This window comes from Corvus moneduloides, chromosome 26, assembly GCF_009650955.1.
Source record: "Corvus moneduloides isolate bCorMon1 chromosome 26, bCorMon1.pri, whole genome shotgun sequence".
In the NCBI taxonomy this organism is placed as follows: domain Eukaryota; kingdom Metazoa; phylum Chordata; class Aves; order Passeriformes; family Corvidae; genus Corvus; species Corvus moneduloides.
In genome coordinates, this window is record NC_045501.1 from 975,975 (window position 1) to 998,685 (window position 22,711).

The 22,711-nt window shown below is 55.7% G+C and overlaps 1 protein-coding gene across 2 annotated transcripts; it reads right to left on the minus strand.

Moving 5' to 3' along the window:
* Positions 1 to 184: 184 nt before the first annotated feature.
* Positions 185 to 21,555, minus strand: IGF2BP1 (insulin like growth factor 2 mRNA binding protein 1). 2 transcript variants are annotated; one of them, XM_032134301.1, is made up of 15 exons: positions 21,381 to 21,555; positions 20,112 to 20,172; positions 9,129 to 9,177; positions 8,524 to 8,575; positions 8,183 to 8,246; positions 6,702 to 6,974; positions 5,901 to 6,035; positions 5,600 to 5,722; positions 4,488 to 4,623; positions 3,551 to 3,673; positions 2,945 to 3,061; positions 2,760 to 2,834; positions 2,088 to 2,219; positions 1,880 to 1,993; positions 185 to 929 (listed from the first exon to the last, which is right to left on the minus strand). In XM_032134301.1, the coding sequence occupies exons 1-15, from the start codon at positions 21,553 to 21,555 to the stop codon at positions 837 to 839; spliced, it is 1,722 nt and encodes a 573-aa protein (XP_031990192.1). In that variant the 3' UTR covers positions 185 to 836. The 2 variants fall into 2 exon arrangements, with proteins under 2 accessions (XP_031990192.1, XP_031990194.1); XM_032134303.1 differs by lacking the exons at positions 5,901 to 6,035; positions 6,702 to 6,974.
* Between the last annotated feature and the right edge of the window lie 1,156 nt (positions 21,556 to 22,711).

The following is a 22,711-nucleotide window of genomic DNA, read 5'->3' on the forward strand; positions in this document are numbered from 1 at the left end:
AAATGAAATAAAATAAAAATGAAATAAAATAAAAATGAAATAAAATAAAATAAAAATGAAATAAAATAAGGGAAATAAAATAAAAGGGATAAAATAAAAAAGGGGAAAAAATAAAATTGGGGGAAAATAGGGGAAAAAGTAAACTAAAATATGGAAAGAAATATTTAAAAAACAGGGAAAAAAGGTCAAAAAGAAACCAGGAAAATCACGGAACTGGGAAGGAGCAGCACAAAGGCAGCGCCCCACAAGGAAGGGCAGCGGTTCCCTGGGAATGGCCCTGGGAATGGCCCTGGGAATGCCCCTGGGAATGGCCCTGGGAATGGCCCTGGGAATGGCCCTGGGAATGGCCCTGGGAATGGCCCTGGGAATGCCCCGCAGCCAGGGAAGGAGGGAGGGCCGGGGAGCCCCGGGATGGCTCCTCCAGAGGGGACGGGAACGGGAACGGGAGCGGGAGCGGGAGCAGCGCTGCTCATCCCGGAGGGCCGCGGGATTCCCGCCGGCCCCGCCCAGCCCTGCGAGCCAATGGAAGCGCCGTGATCCCACGGGGGTCGGAATTCCCAGTGGAATTCCCGGTGCCGCTGCTGGAAATGGTTCCCAGTCCCACTGCGGGGTGACATTCCCAATCCCTGCGGAAGCGATTCCCGATCCTGTGGAAGCGATTCCCGATCCTGTGGAAGCGATTCCCGATCCCTGTGGATTCCCAGTCCCTGTGGATTCCCGATCCCTGTGGATTCCCGATCCCTGTCTCCCTGCGGTTACTGATTCCCAGGCACTCCGAGCCCGGCCTGGCTGGGCCGTGTCCTCGCTCTCCCGGGATCTGGGGATCCTTGGGGTCCCTATTTCCTCCGGGATTGGCTCTGGCTGCTCTGGCCCTTCTGGTGCTGCTGCTTCACCTGCGCCAGGATGTCCCGGATCTTGCGCTGAGCCATCTGGGAACGACAGGCAGGGATTCATGGAATGCTGCAATCCCATCCCATCCCATCCCATCCCATCCCATCCCAGCCCTCGCTGTCCCAGGCCGCTCCCAGCCCCGTCCAGCCTGGCTTTTCCCATCTCCATTTCCCAATTAAACCCCTTTCATTCCCAGTTTCCACCCAAGTCCAGGTGCAACTCCTATCCCAGGGCTCTCCCGTGTTTTTCCTGGGAATGACAGGCGGGATTGATGAGATGATGACCAAAAATGAGCTCTTTGAGCAACGCCAAAGCTTTGGATCCTGCCCACGCAGTCACTGGTGGGAATTTAATTGTGGGATTCCCAGACTGGTTTGGGTTGGAAGGATTTAAATCCCATCCCATTCCAGCCCCTGCCCTGGACAGGGACACCTCCCACCGTCCCAGGGTGCTCCAGCCTGGCCTGGGACACTTCCAGGGATCCAGGGGCAGCCACAGCTTCCCTGGGAATTCCAGCCCAGCCAGGAATTCCTCCCCAGTGTCCCATCCAGCCCTGCCCTATTCCAGTTTGAAGCCATTCCCTGTGTCCTGTCCCTCCATCCCTTGTCCCCAGTCCCTCTGCAGCTCTCCTGGAGCCCCTCCAGGCCCTGCAAGGGGCTCTGAGCTCTCCCTGGATCCTTCCCTTTTCCAGGTGAAAAATCCCAAATCTCCCAGAACTGCAAAGCACAGGGGGATCCCTGAGACCTCAGGAAAAGGGAAACGACCTCGTTTGCCATGGAAAATGCTCCAGTGTCCAGCACGGCCACCAGACATCTCCCAGACATCCCATCTTCCATGTTCTAGTCAGGTTTGGGATTGACACTCCCACATCCCGAACAGCAGCCATGCCCAGCAGCCAGGCATGGAATAAACCATTCCCAGGAGGATTCCCACGGGGACACAACCCTGGAGAAGCCCCGGAGAGCTCCCGCAGCTGCCGGCGCCGTACCTGGCTGGCGTAGAAGTGCCCGATGATCTTGACGATGACCTGCTCGTTCTCGTCCGGGGTCTGCTCCCGCGGCACCACCACCTCGGCCGCCGTCAGGTTCTGCAGCTCGTTCACCTGCGGGGCACCGACGGCGTCAGCCCCGCAGGAAAACCCCGGCTGCTTCCCGGGAATTCCGCCCCCGGGACGTGCTCCTCCCGTCCCCACTCACGGTCTTGCCGCCCTTGCCGATGACCCGGCCGGCGGCCGAGGCCGGCACGCGGATGTGCGTCTCCAGCTTCACCTCCTCCTTCGGCCCGAAGAAGTTCTCCTCCTTCAGCTTCCCATAAATCCTGCCCTGGGCCTGGAGAAGGGATGGAGTCAGGAAGGTCCCACCCTGAGATCCATCCCTGGATGGGGCAGCGTCCCATCAAATCTCAGTCCTTTGGAATTTGGAAAACTGAGGAGAAATGTCACGTGTCCCGCTCCCACCGGAATTCCGTAGGCTTCCGAATAAAGTAAAATTTAAAAAGAAATTGTTTCCGGGCTACTCTAAACTGGAAAGAAAACCACTCAAACAACAGAAAGAGGGGAAAGAATTCCCCTGGGAGAGCTGATCCTGGGATTACCCAGCTGCGGATTGGGGGGTTCAGAGCTGGGGTCACCCCCCTGCCCTCCCTCACAGGGGACACCCCGAAGCCCCCAGCCTGGTGGCAGCACAGGGAGCTCCACCCCCGGATTTGGGCTGGATTTGGGCTGGGGCATCATCCTGTAAAATCTTCAGAATTCCAAACCCTCTCAGCCCCTGGGAGAGCCCAGATCTAAATTAGGGGCTCAGTTGGGGTCACCCCCCGCCCTCCCTCACAGGGGACACCCCGAGCTCCCCGGGGTGGTGGCAGCGCACCTTGAACTGCGCCTCGGGCGGGCCGGTGATCACCACCATGCGCACTTTGGAGTCCGGCGTCTCCGGAGGCGCGATCTGCAACAGGACGGACACGGTGCTACAGCCCCACCCGCGCTTCCCGGGGGCTTTTCCTGGGAAAAATGTTCCTAACTGGGGACAAAAGGGCCCCCGAGGGACGGCCCCACCTTGATGGAGGCGCTGGCAAAGCGCGAGAGCTGCTTGATGTGCTGGCCCTTCTTGCCGATAATGGCCCCGACCGCCTGCGCCGGGATGAAAACGTGCACGGTCTCCTGCTCCGGGGGCTGCGGGAAAGGGATCAGGAGGCAGGGTCACTGTTTGGCGTCAGTGCCACCATTTGGGGCTCCCTGTCACCATTTGGGGGTCAGTGTCTCCATCGGGGGGGTTCCTGTCACCATTTTTGGGTCACTGTCACCATTTCGGGGTCACTGTCACCATTTTGGGGTTCCTGTCACCATTTGGGGGTTCCTGTCACCATTTGGAGGGTTCCTGTCACCCTTTTGGGGTCACTGTCACCATTTGGGGGGTTCCTGTCACCATTTCGGGGTCACGGTAACCATTTTGGGGTCCCTGTCATTTTAGGGTCCGTGTCACCATTTTTGGATCATTGTCACCCTCCTACTCCCCAGCGATGCCCACACCTCTCCCACGGGGCTGAGCCACCCTCAGCGCCTTTCCCACCGCCTTTCCCCCAGATGGCTCCAGCCCGTCCCGCCTCCCTGCCCATCCCGGGGGAGTTTTCCATCGGGAATATCCCGAGCGGGGTCACCCACCATGAAGGAGCTGTAGGGAGCGGCCCCGGAGACGCTGCTCGGGGGCGGCGGCACCGCCGTGGAGGAGGCCGGGAAGAGCCCGACGGCGGCCAGGTTCAGGCCGGGAATGAGGTGGGATTGTAACTGAGGGGAAAACAAACGGGGATTTGGTCAGGGATGGTAACTGAGGGGAAAACAAAGGGGGATTTGGTCAGGAATCATAACTGAGGGGAAAACAAATGGGGATTTGGTCAGGAATTGTAACTGAGGGGAAAACAAACGGGGATTTGGTCAGGAATTGTAACTGAGGGGAAAATAAACGGGGATTTGGTCAGGAATTGTAACTGAGGGGAAAACAAATCTGGATTTGGTCAGGAATTGTAACTGAGGGGAAAACAAACGGGGATTTGGTCAGGGATGGTAACTGAGGGGAAAACAAACGGGGATTTGGTCAGGAATTGTAACTGAGGGGAAAACAAACGGGGATTTGGTCAGGGATGGTAACTGAGGGGAAAACAAACGGGGATTTGGTCAGGGATGGTAACTGAGGGGAAAACAAATGTGGATTTGGTCAGGAATTGTAACTGAGGGGAAAACAAACGGGGATTTGGTCAGGAATTGTAACTGAGGGGAAAACAAACGGGGATTTGGTCAGGGATGGTAACTGAGGGGAAAACAAACGTGGATTTGGTCAGGAATGAGGGGGGATTGTGGCTGAGGGGAGAACGAGATCAGGAATGAGGTGGGATCGTAACTGAGGGCAGAAATCAGCATGGATTTGATCAGGAATGAGGGGGATTGTGACTGAGGGGAGAAAGGAGATCAGGAATGAGGGGGGATTGTGGCTGAGGGGAGAAAGGAACGGGAATTGGATCAGGGACGAGGAGGGGTCGTGACTGGGATCAAAGGGCGCTGGTGTTCTGGGGTCGCCGCCCCGGCCAGGCCCGGCCCCACTCACGCTCATGGCGGCCACGTCGTTCTCGTAGGCCTCCCGCACTTTCTTCATGATCTCCTGCTCGGCGCGGCAGCAGCTCTCGGGGGAGCCCTTCACCGTGATCGTCCTCTCGGGGTTGTACAGGGTCAGGTCCTGCAGCCTGAGGGGGAACGTCAGCACCGGGGGCACAGGGACACGGCTGGGGCAGGGATGGGGACACGGCTGGGGAAGGGATGGGGACACAGCTGGGGAAGGGATGGGGACACGGCCGGGGCAGGGATGGGGACACGGCCGGGGCAGGGATGGGGACACGGCTGGGGCAGGGATGGGGACACGGCTGGGGCAGGGATGGGGACACGGCCGGGGCAGGGACGGGGACACGGCCGGGGAAGGGGATGGGGACACGGCCGGGGAAGGGATGGGGACACGGCCGGGGAAGGGATGGGGACACGGCCGGGGAAGGGGATGGGGACACGGCCGGGGAAGGGGATGGGGACACGGCCGGGGAAGGGATGGGGACACGGCCGGGGCAGGGATGGGGACATGGCCGGGGAAGGGATGGGGACACGGCCGGGGCAGGGATGGGGACATGGCCGGGGAAGGGATGGGGACACGGCCGGGGCAGGGATGGGGACATGGCCGGGGAAGGGATGGGGACACGGCCGGGGCAGGGATGGGGAAACAGCCGGGGAAGGGATGGGGACACGGCTGGGGCAGGGATGGGGACACGGCCGGGGCAGGGATGGGGACATGGCCAGGGCAGGGGATGGGGTTTGAGCCGGGGGGTTCTCTCTGCCTTCCCCAAAAATGGGGTTTTACAGGAAAATCCCAGTTCTGGACACCAAATTGGGCAGTGCTGAGAGCTGCAGCCCCGAAAGGGTGGGAGGGGACAGCAAAGAGGTGGGGACACTACAGAGAACACTGAAGGAATAGGGAAGGAACCTCAAAGGGATGGAGAAGGGACCCCAAAGGGACCCCAGAGGGGATGGGAAAAGGGAGTACAGAAAATCCAACACCAAAGTTTCCCGAGAGAACTTTGGGGACTAAAACCTCTCCCCCCACTCCCATCCTCATCCTCCTCCCTCACCCATCCCAGAGGGAGGAATTCCCGCCCCGTTTCCCGGGGGAATCCTTACGAGGAGATGGTGATTTTGGTCTCCGTGTCCTGCTCCACCTTCTTGAGGTTCCGGCCCTCTTTGCCGATCAGGCGCCCCACAAAGTTGTTGTGGGCCAGGATTTTCAGCGGCACCTCCTCAGCCCTGGGAACGGGAACGGGGGGAAAACCCCACAGGAGGGATTGTGGAAGCAGGGAAAGGAGGGGTTGGCACAGAGGGATGGGGGAAGCTCAAACCCCATCACTTGGAGTCCCCAAACACAAAATTCCTGCACCACGGAGCCCGGGGCAGACCCTGGGGTGGGATCCGTGGGAATTCTTACGTCTTGGTGTCCTTGGCCTCCTTCTGCATGATGTCCAGGATCATCCTGCAGGCGGCTGAGCAGCCCTCGGGCGTGGAGTGGATGCTGATGGCTTTTTCTGCCGCTCCCGCGTTCTCCTTCCGGTGCACGTCGATCCTACAAAAACTCGGGATGGGCCCTGGGAGCGGCTCCCCGGAGCTCCCACTCTGCCCTAAATTTGGAATTGCACCCAGGAAGGCAAGAGGAGGGAACTGTGGGCTGGATATCCCGCAGGGATGCGGGGCCTGGGAGCTCAAATCCCAAAAATCCGAACGGGATTTTTAGCAGCGGGAGGGATTGAGGGATGAGCACCCGACTGGGGTGGGATGGGATGGGATGGGATGGGATGGGATGGAATGGGATGGAATGGGATGGGATGGGATGGGATGGGATGGGATGGGGTGTCCACCACCTCGTATCCCAAAGAAATCCTTCCTCGGGGGATAAATCCTTCCTTGGGGGGGATAAAGGGTTCCTGGGGGTATAAAGGGTTCCTTGGGGGGATTTAAAGGGTTCCTTGGGGGATAAACCCTTCCTTGGGGGATAAAGAGCTCCTTGGGTGCCAATACAAGCTCGGGAGCCAAATCCAGTAGGGAGAAATCCCACAAATTTATGTCCAGTGCAACCACTTGGGTCCCAGCCCAGCCCTTGCATGAGGAGACACGGAGAGAAGCCTGAGGGCCGGGGCAGGGAACAGCGAGGAGGAGCCACAAATCCCATATTTCCTAAAAATAACCCCCAAAACCCCAGCGAGGCAGAAAAATTCCAGGCAGAGGGACTCACTTGGACTGGGTCTGCTTGGTGATGTTGCGGATGGTGGCCCCCTCCTTGCCGATGATGGCCCCCACGAACTGGGTGGGCACCAGCAGCCGCAGGGGCACGTCCAGGGGGGGCTGCTTGGGGGGAGCCCCCGCGGGCGTGGGGGAGCCGGGCCTGGCCGCGCCCCGGGCCCCGAAGGCCCTGCGGCCGTTCTCCGGCCCCGGCTGCTCGTCCGGGATGTAGGAGACCTTCAGCGCGTGGTTCTCCAGCTGGTGCCCGTTCAGCTTCGTGATGGCTCTGGGGAAAGGGGGGAGAACGCTCGGAGCTGGGGTTTGCGGGGCCATCGAGCGGCGGATCGGCCCCAAAAGGGACGGGGTCTGCCATGGGGAGCAAGTTTAATGGGAGAAGGGAAAAGCGGCAGCAGGAGCTGGAGGGAATTCCCAGGAATATTTTAAGGGGAGCGTCTCCCAAAACTCCCATGCAGGGAGTGGTTCCCGAATTTTCTCTGGGGGACTGTGGGGAGAGATCGCAAATCCCTGGCCCGGTGTTCCCGTAATTCCCAGATCTCCTCTGAGGGACTGAGTGAGAGCTCCCGAATCCCTCTCCCAAAATTCCCATACAGGAAGGGATTCCCAAATCTCCGCTGAGGGACTGAGTGAGAGATCCCAAATCCCTCTCCCAAAATTCCCAAGCAGGGAGGGATTCCCAAATCTCTGCTGAGTGAGAGCTCCCGAATCCCTCTCCCAAAATTCCAATGCAGGGAGGGATTCCCAGATCTCCCCTCTCTCCTGAGGGGTTGAGTGAAAGATCCCGAACCGCTGTCCCGGTGTTCCCACGAGGCAGTGATTCCCGAGTCTGCGGGATTGAGATCCATCCCGAATCCCGTCCCGCGGGAATCCCGGGATGCAGGAGCCGGCAGCTGTCGGTAGATGGGGCTGGCAGCCAGAGGAGGAGCCGCTCTCTGCTCTCCGCATTCCCTCCCACATTCCCGGCTCCAGGAATCGGGCACCGACTCCGTTCCGGCAAAGAAAATTCCCTGAACTAACCCCCAAATTCCCTAAAAGTGGCAGGACTGAGGTTTTCCGTGGTGCGAAGGGAGCAGGGGAAGGTGTGGGATGAGGGAAAAAGCAGGGAATGGTCTCCGAGTCTCCCACCGAGAGCTCCTGGGATATTTCTCCCCATGATTACTTTTTCGGGAGGCAGAATTCCCGAAATCATGGAAGCCCAGGGAAATCCCCACTTCTGCTCCAGTGAAAAGTTCAAGTTTTACTCCCTGAGCTGCTGAGAAAACCCCAAAAACTTGGAATTCCAAAAACTTGGAATTCCTTCCGAAGGCGAAGGAAAACCAATCGGATTTAAGGGGTGTCCTCAAGGGTTTGCTGGTTTTAGCCAAAATTTCGGGATTTGGGAGTGATGGGATCCCAGCACTGGAAATCCTTGTTCCTACAGGCGGGGCAGGGAGGAGATCCCGGATTCCCAGATTCCCGGATTCCCAGGGCACTCACTGCCGGGTCTGCTCCCGGTTGGCGTAGGTGACGTTGACCACGGCGGTCTCACTGTCCGTGTTCACTGTGGGAATTCGGGAAAGGAGGCAGGAATTAGGGAAAAGGAATCAGGAATTAGGAAAAGGAATCAGGAATTAGGAAAAGGAATCAGGAATGAAGGAAAAGAATCAGGAATTAGCACAAAAACCTCAGCTCAAACCTCCCAAAAACCCCTGGGATGAGGGATGAATCCCCTCAGGATCTCCCCAGCGATTCCCAAGCAGGTTTTTCCAGGCTTTATTCCCTCCTCCCCCTGAAACGGGGCAGAAATTCCCGAAATCCAGATTTTATTCCCGTCCTACCTTGCTCGCAGTTTTCCACGGTGCCATACTGCGCCAGCAACCCATCCAAAACCTGGGAAAAGCGGGAAAACCATCCCGATTTACCTCGGGATATGCAGGGAAAACCCATCCATCCCTAAAGGCAGCGCTGCCGTCATTAGGATCGTTAAGAATTCCCAAGCAATTAAGGCCGGGAAGCTCCAGGACGCTGCTGGACCAAGGTCGGAGCCAGCGGGGGGGGAAAGCAGAGCCAGGGAAAAATCCCAGCGGGAAGCGAGGATCCGTTTTATTCCCTCTACAATGGGGAAATCACAAACACCCCGGAATTCATGGGGATTCCAGAATAATTAATGGGGATTCCGGAATAATTAATGGGGATTCCGGAATTCATGGGGATTCCGGAATAATTAATGGGGATTCCGAGCGGTGTCGCTTTCCTCGCCCCCATCCCGGGATTTCCCCCCTGTAATGGGAGAGGAAGGGGGGTAATTAAGAGCCAATTAATGACAAAGAGGAGGGAAAATCGACTCCGATCCCGAGGATGGAATCCTGGAGAGAGGGAATTAGGGAATTAGGAAATTAGGGAATTAGGGAATTAGGCCTGGAGCTGCATCCGCTCCTCTTACCTCCCATCGCAGCTGCGGCGGGATGTTCCGGATCTGGATTTTCCGGCTCCTGGGAGGATGAAAAAAGGGGGATTTTGAGGTGGAGCTGCTGCACGTCCACGGATCAGAGCGAGCCTCGGAATTCTGTGTGCTCCGGGGATTCCCAGCGGCTCTCAGTTCGTGATGGGGCCGGAATTGTGCCGGGAGCGAAATTCCGGGATCCCTCCGGCACCGCTCGGATCCGCGGGCTGGATGTGACTTTTGCCAGGTTAAACGGGAGGATGGCGAAGGAGCAGAGAGGGACGAGGAGCCGCCCCTCGGGATGCCGGCGGCGTCATTCCCGTGTCCCAGTTCTCTCCGGCATGGCTCCTGACCCCGGCTGCTCTCCGGCTGCTCCCAATTTTGGCTCTTCCCAACTCCCTTTCCCCAAAATAGCAGCTCCTGGTTTAATCCTGAGCCCAAATTTCCCCGGATCCTGATCCGAGCAGCTGCTGGGGACAGCTGGGAACAGCCTTGGGATCATCCAGAGCCTCCAGAACCCCAAATTCCTGCGGAAAGGGAGCGACGCCTCAAGGTGCCCAAAAATGGGGATTCAAAGATATCCCCAAAATCCCTGCCAGGCCACACCGGAGCAGCTCCAAGGAACAGGGATGGGCATCCCGAAAAAGCCCCGGATCCCAGGGAGGCAGAATCCCGCTGGAGCCCAGAGCAGGTTCCGGGATTGAAACTTTGGAAGCTCCCAGGGGAAGCTCTGGAAGTCGGGATCCCCCCGGATGCATCCCCAGGGATCTCCTCCACTGGGAATCCACTGGGAATTCCCTGCAGTGTCCCGGCACGGGGGCAGCAGCCGGAGCAGGGACCTGGCCGGGATCCAGCGGGGTCGGCGCCAATGGAAAAGCGGCTCCGGCACATCCCAGAGCGTCCCTGCCCTTTTCCACAGGGAATTCTCACTTTGAGGCACAGAGCCCGTCCCCGCTGGATGGCAGCGGCTCCTCCCTGGCGCTGGGGGACATCCTGCCTCTCCCACTCCTCTTCCCAAAAACGTTTCGGCCACAGGTCCCAGCCGTGATTTGCCCTCTGAGGCAGCGAAATGTGGGAAATTACAGGAACCCCACGGAAACCCCACGGGAATCCCACGGAAACCCCACAGGAATCCCACAGGAACCCCATGGAAACCCCACAGGAACCCCATGGGAACCCCACGGGAATCCCACAGGACTCTCCAAACCCCCCTTCTCCTCGCCGTGCCCCGAGGACGATTCCAGCCATCCCCCAGATTCCCCAAATCCATCCATGCCAAAGGCAGCAGCTGCAGCCAGGACAAATTTCCCGGTGATAGAGAGGGGAACGGGATGAGCTGGGGATGAGTTCGGGATGAGTTTGGGATGAGTTTGGGATGAGATCGGGATGAGTTCAGGATGAGATCAGGATGAGTTTGGGATGAGTTCAGGATGAGATCGGGATGAGTTTGGGATGAGTTCGGGATGAGTTCGGGATGAGTTTGGGATGAGTTCGGGATGAGTTTGGGATAAGTTCAGGATGAGTTTGGGATGAGTTCGGGGTGAGTTCGGGGTGAGTTCGGGATGAGTTCGGGATGAGTTTGAGATGAGTTCGGGGTGAGATCGGGATGAGTTTGGGATGAGTTCGGGATGAGTTTGGGATGAGTTTGGGATGAGTTCGGGATGAGTTTGAGATGAGTTCGGGGTGAGATCGGGATGAGTTTGGGATGAGTTCGGGATGAGTTCGGGATGAGTTCGGGATGAGTTCGGGATGAGTCTGGGCAAGCCCGGCTGTTTTCCGTGCTCTTCCCACTGCAGTTTGCCGACGGAGTGGGAGGCTCTTCCCGGTGCTCCCAGCCTGCCCCAAAGCTGAGCCCGGGGGGTTCCCCAGGTCCCCCCTCGCTGAGAGATTCCCATTCCTGCAGGAAAATCCCAAATTCCAGCTCCCAAACAGACCCCAGAGCCGGTTCTGGCTGGACCATGAACATTCAGGAAAACATCCCGCGGCCGTCGGTGAAAATCCCAAAAACCAGGAGGTTTAAAGGCAAAGCTTCTCCCGGAGCAGCTGCTCAGCCCAGCTCGGATCCCAGAGCGCTTCCCAGATCACCCCACAGCGCCGGGATTTCCCGCTCCATCCCCGATCCCTGGATAAGCACCGGGATTTCGGCTCCCGCCACCAGGAACGTTCCACGTTTCGGGAGCAGCCGGAGCAGAGAAAATCCCAAAAGCGGATCCCAGTTGCTGCCTCCCTCCAGGAATTGCCTCGCCCAGGGATCCCAAATCCCGTCCGTCTGCTCCAGTTCCTGGGCGGCTCCCAAAATGCTGGAATTCCTGGCTAATTGAGCCTCATTATCCGGGTGATTGACAGCTGTCAATCATCCATCGCACCATCGGTAGCTGTGCTCGCTGGCACTGCGCCTGCGGGAGGGAGCAGGAGCCGCCCGGGGGCTCCGGCCTGGATGCGATCCATGAATCCCAAGGAATGTTTAGGATAAGGATTGACAGCCCTGGATAAAAGGGAAAATCCCCAATTCCAGCCCTTTTCCCCAACTCCCGGCAGGTGAAGGCTCCAGGAGTTTGGGAACCCTCCAGTCAGGAATTATTGGGATTGTTTAATTAGGACAGATTAATTAGGATGGATTAATTAGGATGGATTAATTAGGATTATGGAATGGCAGGGAGCTCCCTGCACAGCCAGGGCTGATCCCACAGCTCTGGAATCCTGCAGGAATCAAGGCAAAGCTGGAGTTTTGCTGGTGAAATTCCAGGAAAAACGTGGAGCTGGGATGGAGATCGGAGCCTCTCTCTGCTCTGCTCTGCCCCTCATCCACACAAAATCCCGGAATTCCCAACGTTCGGAAAATCTTTCGGCACCGAACACAACATTTCCCAACGCACCGAGGAGGGAAAAGTCAGGAATTCCTTTGGATCCGCCCCCTCGGCACCGTGGGGTGACGGAGCAGGAGCTGGGGGGGCCGGGAAGAGCCGGAATTTCCCTGTGGGAACAGGTGGATCCCAAACCTGCGGGAATCCGAGGACATCCCGACAGTCTGGGTTTTCCAGGAGCGCTCGGAGCCGGGCACTGATGGGAACACGGAGCTTTGATTCCGCTCCAATCCCAGCTGGAAAAACCCGGCTCCGACTGGGGGGGGAGAACCCGGCCCTGGGAGCCGTTCTGTGGGAATTCTGTTCCCTTTTTCTTTTGGAATTCTGTTCCCAATTCCCCTCTCCTCCATTCTCTGATCCCGGGAGCCGCTCCCTCGGGATCTCCCTGAACCTTGGAAGAACCCCGGAACCGTGGTGGGGGGGCCCAAACTTCCCGTTTTTTCTGCCCCAATCCGTTGCCCGGGAATCTCCGGCACTGTTTGCCCACGGAAAAGCCCCGGCGAGGATCGCGCGGGATGGATCCCACCGGGCTCCGTGGATCCCGGCCAGCTCCTGGCGCTTCCCTGCCTGGAGCCCATCCCGAGCCCATCCCGCTGCCTCATCCCTAAGCCCACGCCCGGAGCTCTCCCCGCGGGTCCGGGGGCGTTTTCCCGGCCGGGTTTGCTCCGGAGCGTTCCGGTAGCCAGGGAAAGTTTGGAATTCCAGCTCCGCTCCGGAGCGTCCGTCCCAACAAAGCACCCGAACCATTCCCGACGCATCCGACGCTTCCCACGGTCGGATTCCTTTCGGTCGCTTCAGTTCCTCTCTTTTTTCTTTTCCAGGCAGGAATTCTGCTCCCCCCACCCAGAGCCGGGATGTTCCCGCTCCGGGGTCGCTCCCATCCCATTCCCAGCTCCTGCCCCCTCACTTGCAGCCACATTCCCAAGGAACTCCCCCTGCCCCTCGGCTTTCACAGATTCCCAGCTCCTGCAGGGAAGTTCCTCCGGGGAACGGTGGCAGAGCGGGATCGGCCCGGGATGGGGGATGGAGGATGGAGGATTCCCAAAGCTCTTCCCAACACACCTGGATAGCCCAAGATCTCCCCTTGGAAAAGGCTCCGGGATCCAAAGCTCGGCTGGAATCTCTTGGGATGATCCCAGAACAAAACCAAGCCCAGGGAAGGGGACCCAAGCCAAGGAATTCCCTGTGGGAACGGGACACGAGGAATTCCCTGTTCCCAACGGGAATGGGACACGAGGAATGGGCTGTTCCTGATGGGAATGGGACACGAGCCAGGGAATTCCCAGTGGGAATGGGACACAAGGAATGGGCTGTTCCCGATGGGAACGGGACACGAGGAATTCCCTGTTCCCAACGGGAATGGGACACGAGGAATGGGCTGCTCCTGATGGGAATGGGACACGAGCCAGGGAATTCCCAGTGGGAATGGGACACGAGGAATGGGTTGTTCCCGATGGGAACGGGACACGAGGAATTCCCTGTTCCCAACGGGAATGGGACACGAGGAATGGGCTGTTCCTGATGGGAATGGGACACGAGCCAGGGAATTCCTGGTGGGAACGGGACACGAGGAACGCGCTGTTCCTGATGGGAATGAGCCACAAACGGCTGCAGGATCCCAACCTTCCCAAGCCCCTTTCCAGAAGGAAAAATCCAGCAGTTTTCCATGTAAATCCCGATTTTTGTGTTAAATCCGTCGATTCCAAGCCGGGACAATTTTCCGGAGGCTGGAGCGGAACCAGAGTGGGATCAGCTCCTGCTCCCGAGGCTTTTCCATGGAAACACGCCAGGGTTTCGGGGAAAGGAGCCCAAAACAACCCCTGAAATTCCCTTTCCCAGCAATTCCCAGGGAAACCCACGGAGTGAAACTTCCCAAACTTCCCGCTGTATCCCGGGATTCCTGCAGGAACCAGGAAAACCTCCCGGCCCCAAAAGCCCCAGGATAACCTGGAAGCAACCCCCAGCAAGGATTTCCAGGCAGAATTCCCTGAAGGATTCCCACGTTTCCTGGGAATGCCGCCGGGATAACCCCGCTCACCCCCGGGATCGGGATCGGGATCAGGATTCTCCTTTCCTCAAATTTGGGTTTTCATCCCCAAAAAACCCCCCCATTCCTGGGGAGGAGACAATTCCCGAGCTGCTGCAGGCACTTCCCATCCAAATCCAGCCCGGAATCCGGGAAGGGGCAGCAGCTCAGCCCCATCCCTGAGGGAATTTTCTCCCGTTTTCCCAGATTTTTTAGGCTTTTCTGGGAAGAGATTTCTGCTCCCACTCTGGAGCCTCCTGGATTCGTCCCACACTTCCAGCGGGGCAGGATGAGAATTCCCAGGTGCTCAGGGACTCTGAGGATGGGGAAACCCTGGAATTTCCTCATCCCAGTTGCTTCCCAGTAGCCCCCAGTTTGGCAGCTTCCCACCCCCAGATCCACCCGGAATGGCGGATTTGGGAATTCACATCCCAGTTTAAGCTTTGAAATTCCTTCGGTTTGGGTAAAAATGGGAATTTTCCCCTAAAACTTTTCCCAAAATTCCCTGTGGAGCAAAGAAACCCCAAACAGAGCCCTTGGAAAAGTTCCTCAAACCTCCAAAGAGCTTCTTCTCCAACAAAAACTTGGAATTTTCAGGTTTCACCTCCTCATTTTTTTGGGAAGCGGCAGCTCCCAAATTTAGGGAAATTCCGTCCAGTTTTGCCCCTTTTCTCCATAAAAACCAGTGGGATGGTTTAAAAGAGGCGGAAAAATCCCAAATCCCACCTGGATCCGAGGCACCTCCCGCTCCCAAACCCAGCAACCCTGGAAAAGCAGCGGGAAAAGCCCCAAAAAAAGTCAGGAAAAGGAGCTGGGGTCCCTCATCCAACCTGGATTCTCCCCAAAACCCCTCCCAAAATGCCTGGAAAACTTTAACGCCGCCGGGAATTTGGGCTGGAAGGGGCAGGAATCTCCTTTTATATTTTGGGAATTTTTTATTTAAATCCCTAAAAGTCCCAATTCCCAAAGAGAGGAACTTTCCCCCTTTCCCTCAGCCTGGGCTTCTTTGCCTGAGCTTGAACCCAAATTTCGACCCAAATTCCATTGGAAACCCCGGCTCAACCCCTGCAATTCCCACCGAAATTCCCAAAATCCCATCATTTCTCCTTCTCCGACTCCAGATCCTCCAAATCCCTCCTCCGTGGCTTCACAATTCCCAAGTTTTCACCGAAATCTCCCTTTTTTGGGACATTTCCCCCACATTTCCCACGCAGGAAGAGGGGAAATAAAGGAATTTTCCTCACTTTTGCCCATTCCCAACTTCCTTTTCCTCTCCCCGCTATCCCAAATTTCATGGAATTCTCTCCCTTTTCACCCTCAGGAATGAAATTTATGGAAAAATCCTTCACCATTCGTTCAATTTTTTCTCTTTTTTTGGGGCTGAAAATCATCAAAACCTCGGAATTCCCAAATTATTTCCGTCCCCGGAGGTGCAAAACCGGGAGCAGCCGGAAGCTCCCGGGCAGAAAAAAGGAGAAATTTGCCTTAAATTCCTCTTTTTCCCCCGGAATTTCCCGTTCTCCAGCCCAGCCTGGCCGGAAGCGAAAAGGATCGGATTTAGGGATTCCAGCCCAAAACCCATCGGAGCTTTTCTGGGGCGTGGAAAGAAGGATCCACGTCCCTGAGCCCGTTTTTGGGTTGGTTTAGCTCATTTTTGGGTTGGTTTAGCTCATTTTTGGGTTTATTTCACTTTTGGGTTGGTTTAGTTCATTTTTGGGTTGGTTTAGTTCATTTTGGGGTTGTTTTAGCTCATTTTGGGGTTTATTTCATTTTTGGGTTGTTTCAGCCATTTTTGGGTTGTTTTAGTTCACTTTTGGGTCATTTTAGTACATTTTTGGGTTTATTTCACTTTTGGGTTATTTAGTTCATTTTTGGGTTGGTTTAGCTCATTTTTGGGTTGGTTCATTTCACTTTTGGGTTGTTTTATTTCATTTTTTGGTTTATTTCATTTTTGGGTTGTTTTAGCTCATTTTTGGGTTGTTTTATTTCATTTTTGGGTTTATTTCACTTTTGGGTTGTTTAGTTCATTTTTGGGTCGGTTTAATTCATTTTTGGGTTGGTTCATTTCACTTCTGGGTTGTTTTGGTTCATTTCTGGGTTTATTTCATTTTTGGGTTGTTTTATTTCACTTTTGGGTTGTTTTAGTTCATTTCTGGGTTGTTTCAGCCCATTTGGGGGTTTATTTCACTTTTGGGTTGTTTCAGCCCATTTTGGGGTTTATTTCATTTTTGGGTTGTTTTAGCTCGTTTTTGGGTTTGTTTCAGCTCATTTTGGGGTTTATTTCATTTTTAGGTTGCTTCAGCCATTTTTGGGTCGTTTTAGTTCACTTTTGGGTCATTTTAGTTCATTTTTGGGTTTATTTCACTTTTGGGTTGCTTTAGTTCACTTTTGGGTTGTTTTATTTCATTTTTGGGTTTATTTCACTCTTGGGTGGTTTTAGTCCATTTTTGGGTTGTTTTATTTCATTTTTGGGTCATTTTAGTTCATCTTTGGGTTCATTTTTGCCCATTTTTGGTTTTTTTTTCATTTTTGGGTTGTTTCAGCCCATTTTGGGGTTTATTTCATTTTGGGGTTCATTTTTGAGTCATTTTAGTTCATTTTTGGGTCGTTTTTGCCCATTTTTGGGTTGTTTCAGCCCATTTTTGGGTTTAGTCCATTTTTGGGTTGTTTTATTTCATTTTTGGGTGGCTTTAGTTCACTTTTGCATTGTTTTGTTTCATTTTTGGGTTGTTTCAGCCATTTTTGGGTTGTTTTTGTTCACTTTTGGGTTGGTTTTGCCCATTTTTGGGTTAGCTCATTTTTGGGTCATTTTAGTTCATTTTTGTTTGTTTCAGCCCATTTTTGGGTTGTTTTATTTCATTTTTGGGTTGGTTTTGCCCATTTTTGGGTTGTTTCAGCCCATTTTTGGGTTTATTTTCCAGCATATCCAACCCTCACCAGAGGGAAAAAAAACCCCAAATTTTGAGCTGAAAAGTGGCAAAACAAAGGAGCCCCACTCGCCCTCAACCTGAATTCAGCATTTTTCGTTAGGAACAATTAATTCCAGGGATTTCCCTGGGTAAAATCGGGATTTTTCCGGTGGGAAACATCAGATTTGAAGGGAAATCCAAGGAAAAAAAGCTGAATTTGAGGCTTTTTCCAGCATTTCCCTGCTCTGCGCTGAGCTTTGCTGCCACCACAGCAATTAATAATAATAATAATAATAATTTAATTACAACTCCAATCCACACCCAGAGCACAACCCCGTGAGGGGCTGGAAACCCCCATCCCATTCCCATTTTTTCCCCCATCCCAAATCCGACCCCAATCCCTAAATCCCAACCAAAATCCCAGAATTTCAACTTCTTTTCCTCTCAAGAATTTTTGCTTTTTCAAACTTTTCTGGCGACTCAGACGAGGAGGATTTGGAAGATTTTTCGGGATGCAAATCCCAAGTTTTCCCATCGAACAAAATCCAAGAAGCAGCAGCTCCCCAACAGCAACAAAACTCTGGGAACGACCCCAAATTCACCTGAAAGCTCCTTTTTGCTGAGAAAACCCCATTTTTAGCAATATTTTTCCTGATTTAACATTTCCGAGCGATCCCACTGAAACAATTCCTGCTGCTCGCCAAAATAATTTGAAGATTCCCAGGAATTAATCCACAATAAATCAATTTATTCCTCTGGGAGCCACTCACCCCAAATCCCTTTTTTGGTGCCATTTTAACCCATTTTAGGTTGATTTTTTTTTTTTAATTATTTTTTTCTGCTGAATTTAGGAGAGGTTTTAAAAAAGGGGGAATAAAGCAGCAGGAAAGAATTCCTTGGAATTTGAAGGCACGAATTCATTCAGAGCACCCAAATTAAGGGTTTTTTAACGCTTTTTTCCACTTCAACCTAAAGAAAAACCCAACTTTTGGGGGTTTTTTTGCAGGTTTTGTTTTAATGAACGAACCGGGAAGGGCAGCGCCGCTCCTGACTCGTTTTCCCACATTTTTAAAGGGATAAAAAAAGGGGGGGAAAGAAGAAGGAAAAAAAAAAGCATCTCCTGTTTTGGGGGAGGGGAAAGGGGAGGATTTCTGCTCTCGGAGCCTCCGACCCACCCGATCCTGCCTCCCTTAACCATTTCCTGCTCCCCGCGCGTCCCAGCTGGAAAATCCAGGCTGGAAAACGAGAAAGGAGAGAAAGATTAAAAAAAAAAAAACCCAATCCAAACCCCCCCCAAAAACCCCAAACCCCTCCCTTGAGGGAGCCGCTGCCTCTTCCCGGGATTGGGGGGATCCCAAATCCCCCAAATCCCCCCCAGAAATCCCCTTTGCAGCACCCGAGCTTGCCCAGCTCGGGGCAGCGGCCCCAAAATCGCCTCTTGCCCACCCAGAAGCACCAAACGCATCCCAAAAGTGCGCCCGGGACGCTCCCGAAATCCCCCAAAATTCCCTCAAAACGCCCCCGGAGGGAAAAGTGGGAAAAGCGGCGCTGGCCCTTTAAGAGCAGCCCCGGAGTGGGGGGGCGCGGGGTGTTCATTTTAACCCCAAAAAAAACCCCAAAATGGGATTTTAGCGCCCAATCCAAGGCACGGCGTTTTTAGGGACACCCGGGAGCAAAACCGATCCCAATCCCAAAATATTGTAAAAGTTCCCCCGTTCCCCAGCCCTCCCTGAAACCCCAAAACCCGGAGGAATATTCCCATTTCCAGGGAATTCCGCGTGGGGCAAAGGGGGGAGAAATCCGCTCCTCCCTCCCCAAATTATTGATTACCCAAAGAGGGGGGAGGGGGGGAATAAATAAAAAAAGAGCTTTTCCTGGTTTTTTGAAGGGATATTTTGTTACTTTTCATGGAATTCCATCCCAGCATCCTCCCCCCTCCCCCGATCCCTGGATGCCGAAGCCGCGGCGAGGCGCGGGAACAAAAATCATCGATCGCGAGGCGCCGGGGGAGGGGAGGGGGGGGAAATGAATAAAAATTATGATTATCCCACGAAAATCGGGGAATCCGGACGGGGAAAAAGCTCGGAGGAATTCCGGGCTGGATTTGGGATCAGCCCGTTGGGATCAGCCCCCGCCGCGCTCCTCGCGAAGTTTGAGGCGAGGCCAAAGGGGGCGATCCCAAAACGGGGCAGAAAAGGGATGGAAAAGGTCGGGAAAGGAGGGATTTGGGGAAGTTTTGGGATGGGAAGAGTTGGCGTCGTCCCCTCCCTCTTTCCCCTTTGGAAAAGGCGCCTCCCGTCACGTGGCGATGGATTTGGGTCCAACGTGGACTCTTTGGGATCGGGGATTCCTGGAGTTCGGGAGGGAAAAGGGAAAGGAGGGGGGGGGGGGGAATTTCTGGGGGGAAAACCCGAAATCCAGGAAGGATTTTCGGGAATTCTGGCGGGGCCGGAGCGCGGGGAGGCTTTTCCAGAGCTCTCCCAGCTCCAGCCGGGAACAACAAAGGGCCAAGGAAGATGGAGATGGGATGGGCTGGGCACGGCGGCGGGAGAAGGAAAGCCCACGGAAAGCCCAAAAACGGCGCTTTTCACCCCAAACCCCAAGGAATTCAGCCAGGCTTTAAATCCCTGCCCGGCCGCGTGGGGTTTTTATTCCTTTCTCGCCATCCATCCCCAGCAAAATTCACTTGGTTTGAAGCAATTTTTTTTTTTTTTAATTAATTTTTGAAATTTTGACTTCCTCCAGACCAAAGGATCTCCCCCATTTCCCAGCCCAGGAGCCAAGAGGAGCCGGGAAATTCTTCCAGTGCCACAAGTTTGAAAATCCCAAGCCAAAGGCATCCATCACCCTGGGCCGCCGGGTGGAGAATTATTTATTTCACCTTTTTTATTATTTCTTTCTTTCCCTCTTTTTTTTTTTTTTTTTTTTTTTAATAAAAAACTGGCCGAGGAAGTTTTCTTTGCCAAAAAAAATTTAAATGAATTCATGAAATGTTGAAAGAATTAATTAAACTCGCCTCGCTGGGGACGAACCCGAGCCCAAAGCACTGACACCTCTGTGTTTTACACGTTTTAGGTGTAAATTTTTGCCTCTTTTCTCTCGTATTTTTTACACCCCCCCCCCCCAACAGAAATCAATAATTACGGTGATAACAATTAAAAATCAATTAAAACGCTGTCGTTACCTTTGCTTTTTGGGGACCGAGTGTTCGATCTCGAGCTGCTTCCCGTGAAGCTCCACTTTTCCTAAAAACAAAAATGTGCCTGGGTTTGAAACTCCGGGACGAGTGGGCAGGAAAAGCTTGGGATAAACAGGAATCATGCCGGGAAACCTCCCCAAATTCCCCCAAATTCCACCAAATCCATCCCCCGGCTCCTTCACAAGTGGATTTTTATGAAATGCGAGCCTGGCTCCAAGTGGGAGTGGTGGCTCTGGACAACGTTCCTTAGGAATATTTAATTCCTCACTTCAGCCTGGAAGGGAACGAGGGATGGGATTTGGGACTTTTGGGTGGATTTGGCGAATTCCCCCCTTTCTTTCAGCCCTCCAGGAAAAGTCCTTGGGGCAGATTCCCTCCCCCTTTCCCACCAAAAGGCTCCAAAATCGGGACTCCACGGCAGGAATGGATTTCTCTTGGAAAATGGAGCGGGCTCTCCTCGCTGCTGGCTGATTCCACGATTCTTAATTTCATTTATTTTTGGGGGCAGTGAGGAAGAAGAGGAAGAAGAAGACGGGCAGAGCGCGGCTGGAGGAGCCCGGGGTGGGGGGGGGAGATGGAGAAGGGGCCAAAAAAACCCCTTCAAAAACCTCCCAATTCCCAACATTCTCCCAAATTCCCCCTTCCCAGAGCTTTCCTCTGTGGCTGCTCGCAGCATGGCGACCTCGCGCTCCCGCACACACCACACGCCCCAGGAACCCCGGCTCGAATCAAAATGGCCAAAGTCCCGCGGTGCCCAAAAGCCCCCGAGCCCGCCGGCGCTGCCGCTGCCGGGGGGACCCACGCGGGGCCCGGGGTCGCTTTGTGCCCCCATCGCCCGCCGGGGCTCCCGGGGAAGGGACAAAAAGCGGGGCCACGGCTCGGCCCCGACGGGGACCCCGCGGTTTGTAGGGGAGGGAGAAGGGAGCGGGAGGGATCGAGGGGAACGGGAGGGATCGAGGGGAACGGGAGGGGGTCGGGAAGGATCCAGGGGTTCAGGAGGGACTGAGGGGAACGGGAGGGATTGAGGGGTCGGGAGGTGTTGAGAAGGACGGAAGGAGGGCGAAGGGGGTCGGGAGGGGTTGAAGGGGGCGAGGGATTGAGGGGGTCGGGAGGGATCCAGGGGGTCAGGAGGGATCCAGGGGTCGGGAGGGATCCAGGGGGTCGGGAGGGATCCAGGGGTCGGGAGGGATCCAGGGGGTCAGGAGGGATCCAGGGGTCGGGAGGGATCGGGGGGGGGCTCCTCCCGCGGCTCACCCGAGAAAGTTTCGATGGCTTTCATGGCCCACTGCTCGTCGGGGCAGTCCACAAAGGCATAGCCGGACTTGACGAGGAACTGGCCGCTGAAGGAGATCTGGTGCTCGGTGAAGACTTTCTCCAGCTCGGCCGCGGTGACGCCCTCGGGCAGGTTCCCGATGTAGAGCTTGTTCATGGTGCGGCTCCGGGGGGCTCCGCCGAGCGCCCGTCGAGCTCCGGCCGCGCTGCGCCGGGCCGGGGGCTGGGCTGGGCGGCTCCGCTTCGCCCCCCTCGCTTTTCCCGGCTTTTTTGCCTTTTTTTTTTTTCTCTCTTTTTTTTTTCTTTTTTTTTTTTCTTTTTTTTTTCTTTTTTTTTTTTTTTTTTTCCGAGCGGATTTTTGTGCCGTTGGGGAGGGGGCGGCGGCCGCTGGAGGAGGAGGAGGAGGAGGAGGAGGAGGAGGAGGAGGAAGAAGAGGAGGGGGCGGCCCCGGCGGGCAGGGCGGTGGCGCCGGCGGCTGCGGGGCCCCCAAGTCGGCCCGAGTGGCACTCGAGTGTCACCGGACGCCTCTGGGCAGCCGGGGCACCGCCTCTAAATAAAACCGACCTGGAAAAAGGAGTGAAAATGTTTGCGGGAGGAAGCCACGTGGTGATGCGGGAGGGCCCGGCCCCCCGGGGGGAGGGGCCGCGGGGGGGAGGGGGCGGCCGCCACTTATTTATTTATTTTAATTGAATTTAAATACTCCGGCATTTCCCTCCGCGGGCGGGGGGCGCATCCTTCCCCCCACCCCGTTCCCAACGCCGGGATCCCCCCCCCCACCCTCCATTCCCAGCCCCCCCCCCCCCCACCCCGGGCCCGTCGGGGGCACTTTCCCATCTGCTGCAGCCCCCCCGCCCCCACCGCGCCCCTCCCCCACCGCGCCCCTCCCCCACCCTTCCCCCGGTGCCTCAATGGGATTTTTCTGGGTGTAAAAAACTTCGGCATCAAAGGCGCCGGGAGGTCCCTGGCGCCGGGGCTTGGGGTGGGGGGGGGGGGGGGGGGTCGCGCCGGGCTCGGCCCCACCCGCGCCCCCTCCCCCGGGGCTGCCGGGACCCCCCCCGGGCTGGGGAGGGGGATTGGCCCCGCATTGTTTTAATCCCCTCATGTGCAGCCCCCGGGGGAGGGGCGGAGGGGCCGGGGGCTGCTCCCGGCACAAAAGGGCCCCGCGCGGGCGGAGGGACCCTCCCGACGGGCAGGACGCGGGGTGGGGGCAGAGCTGCGACCCCCCCCCCCCCCATCCCTCCCTCTCTCCCTCCATCTCTCCCCGCTGCCTTTTCGGGAGACTTTTTATTTTTAGTCCGGAGCTGGGTTGAAAA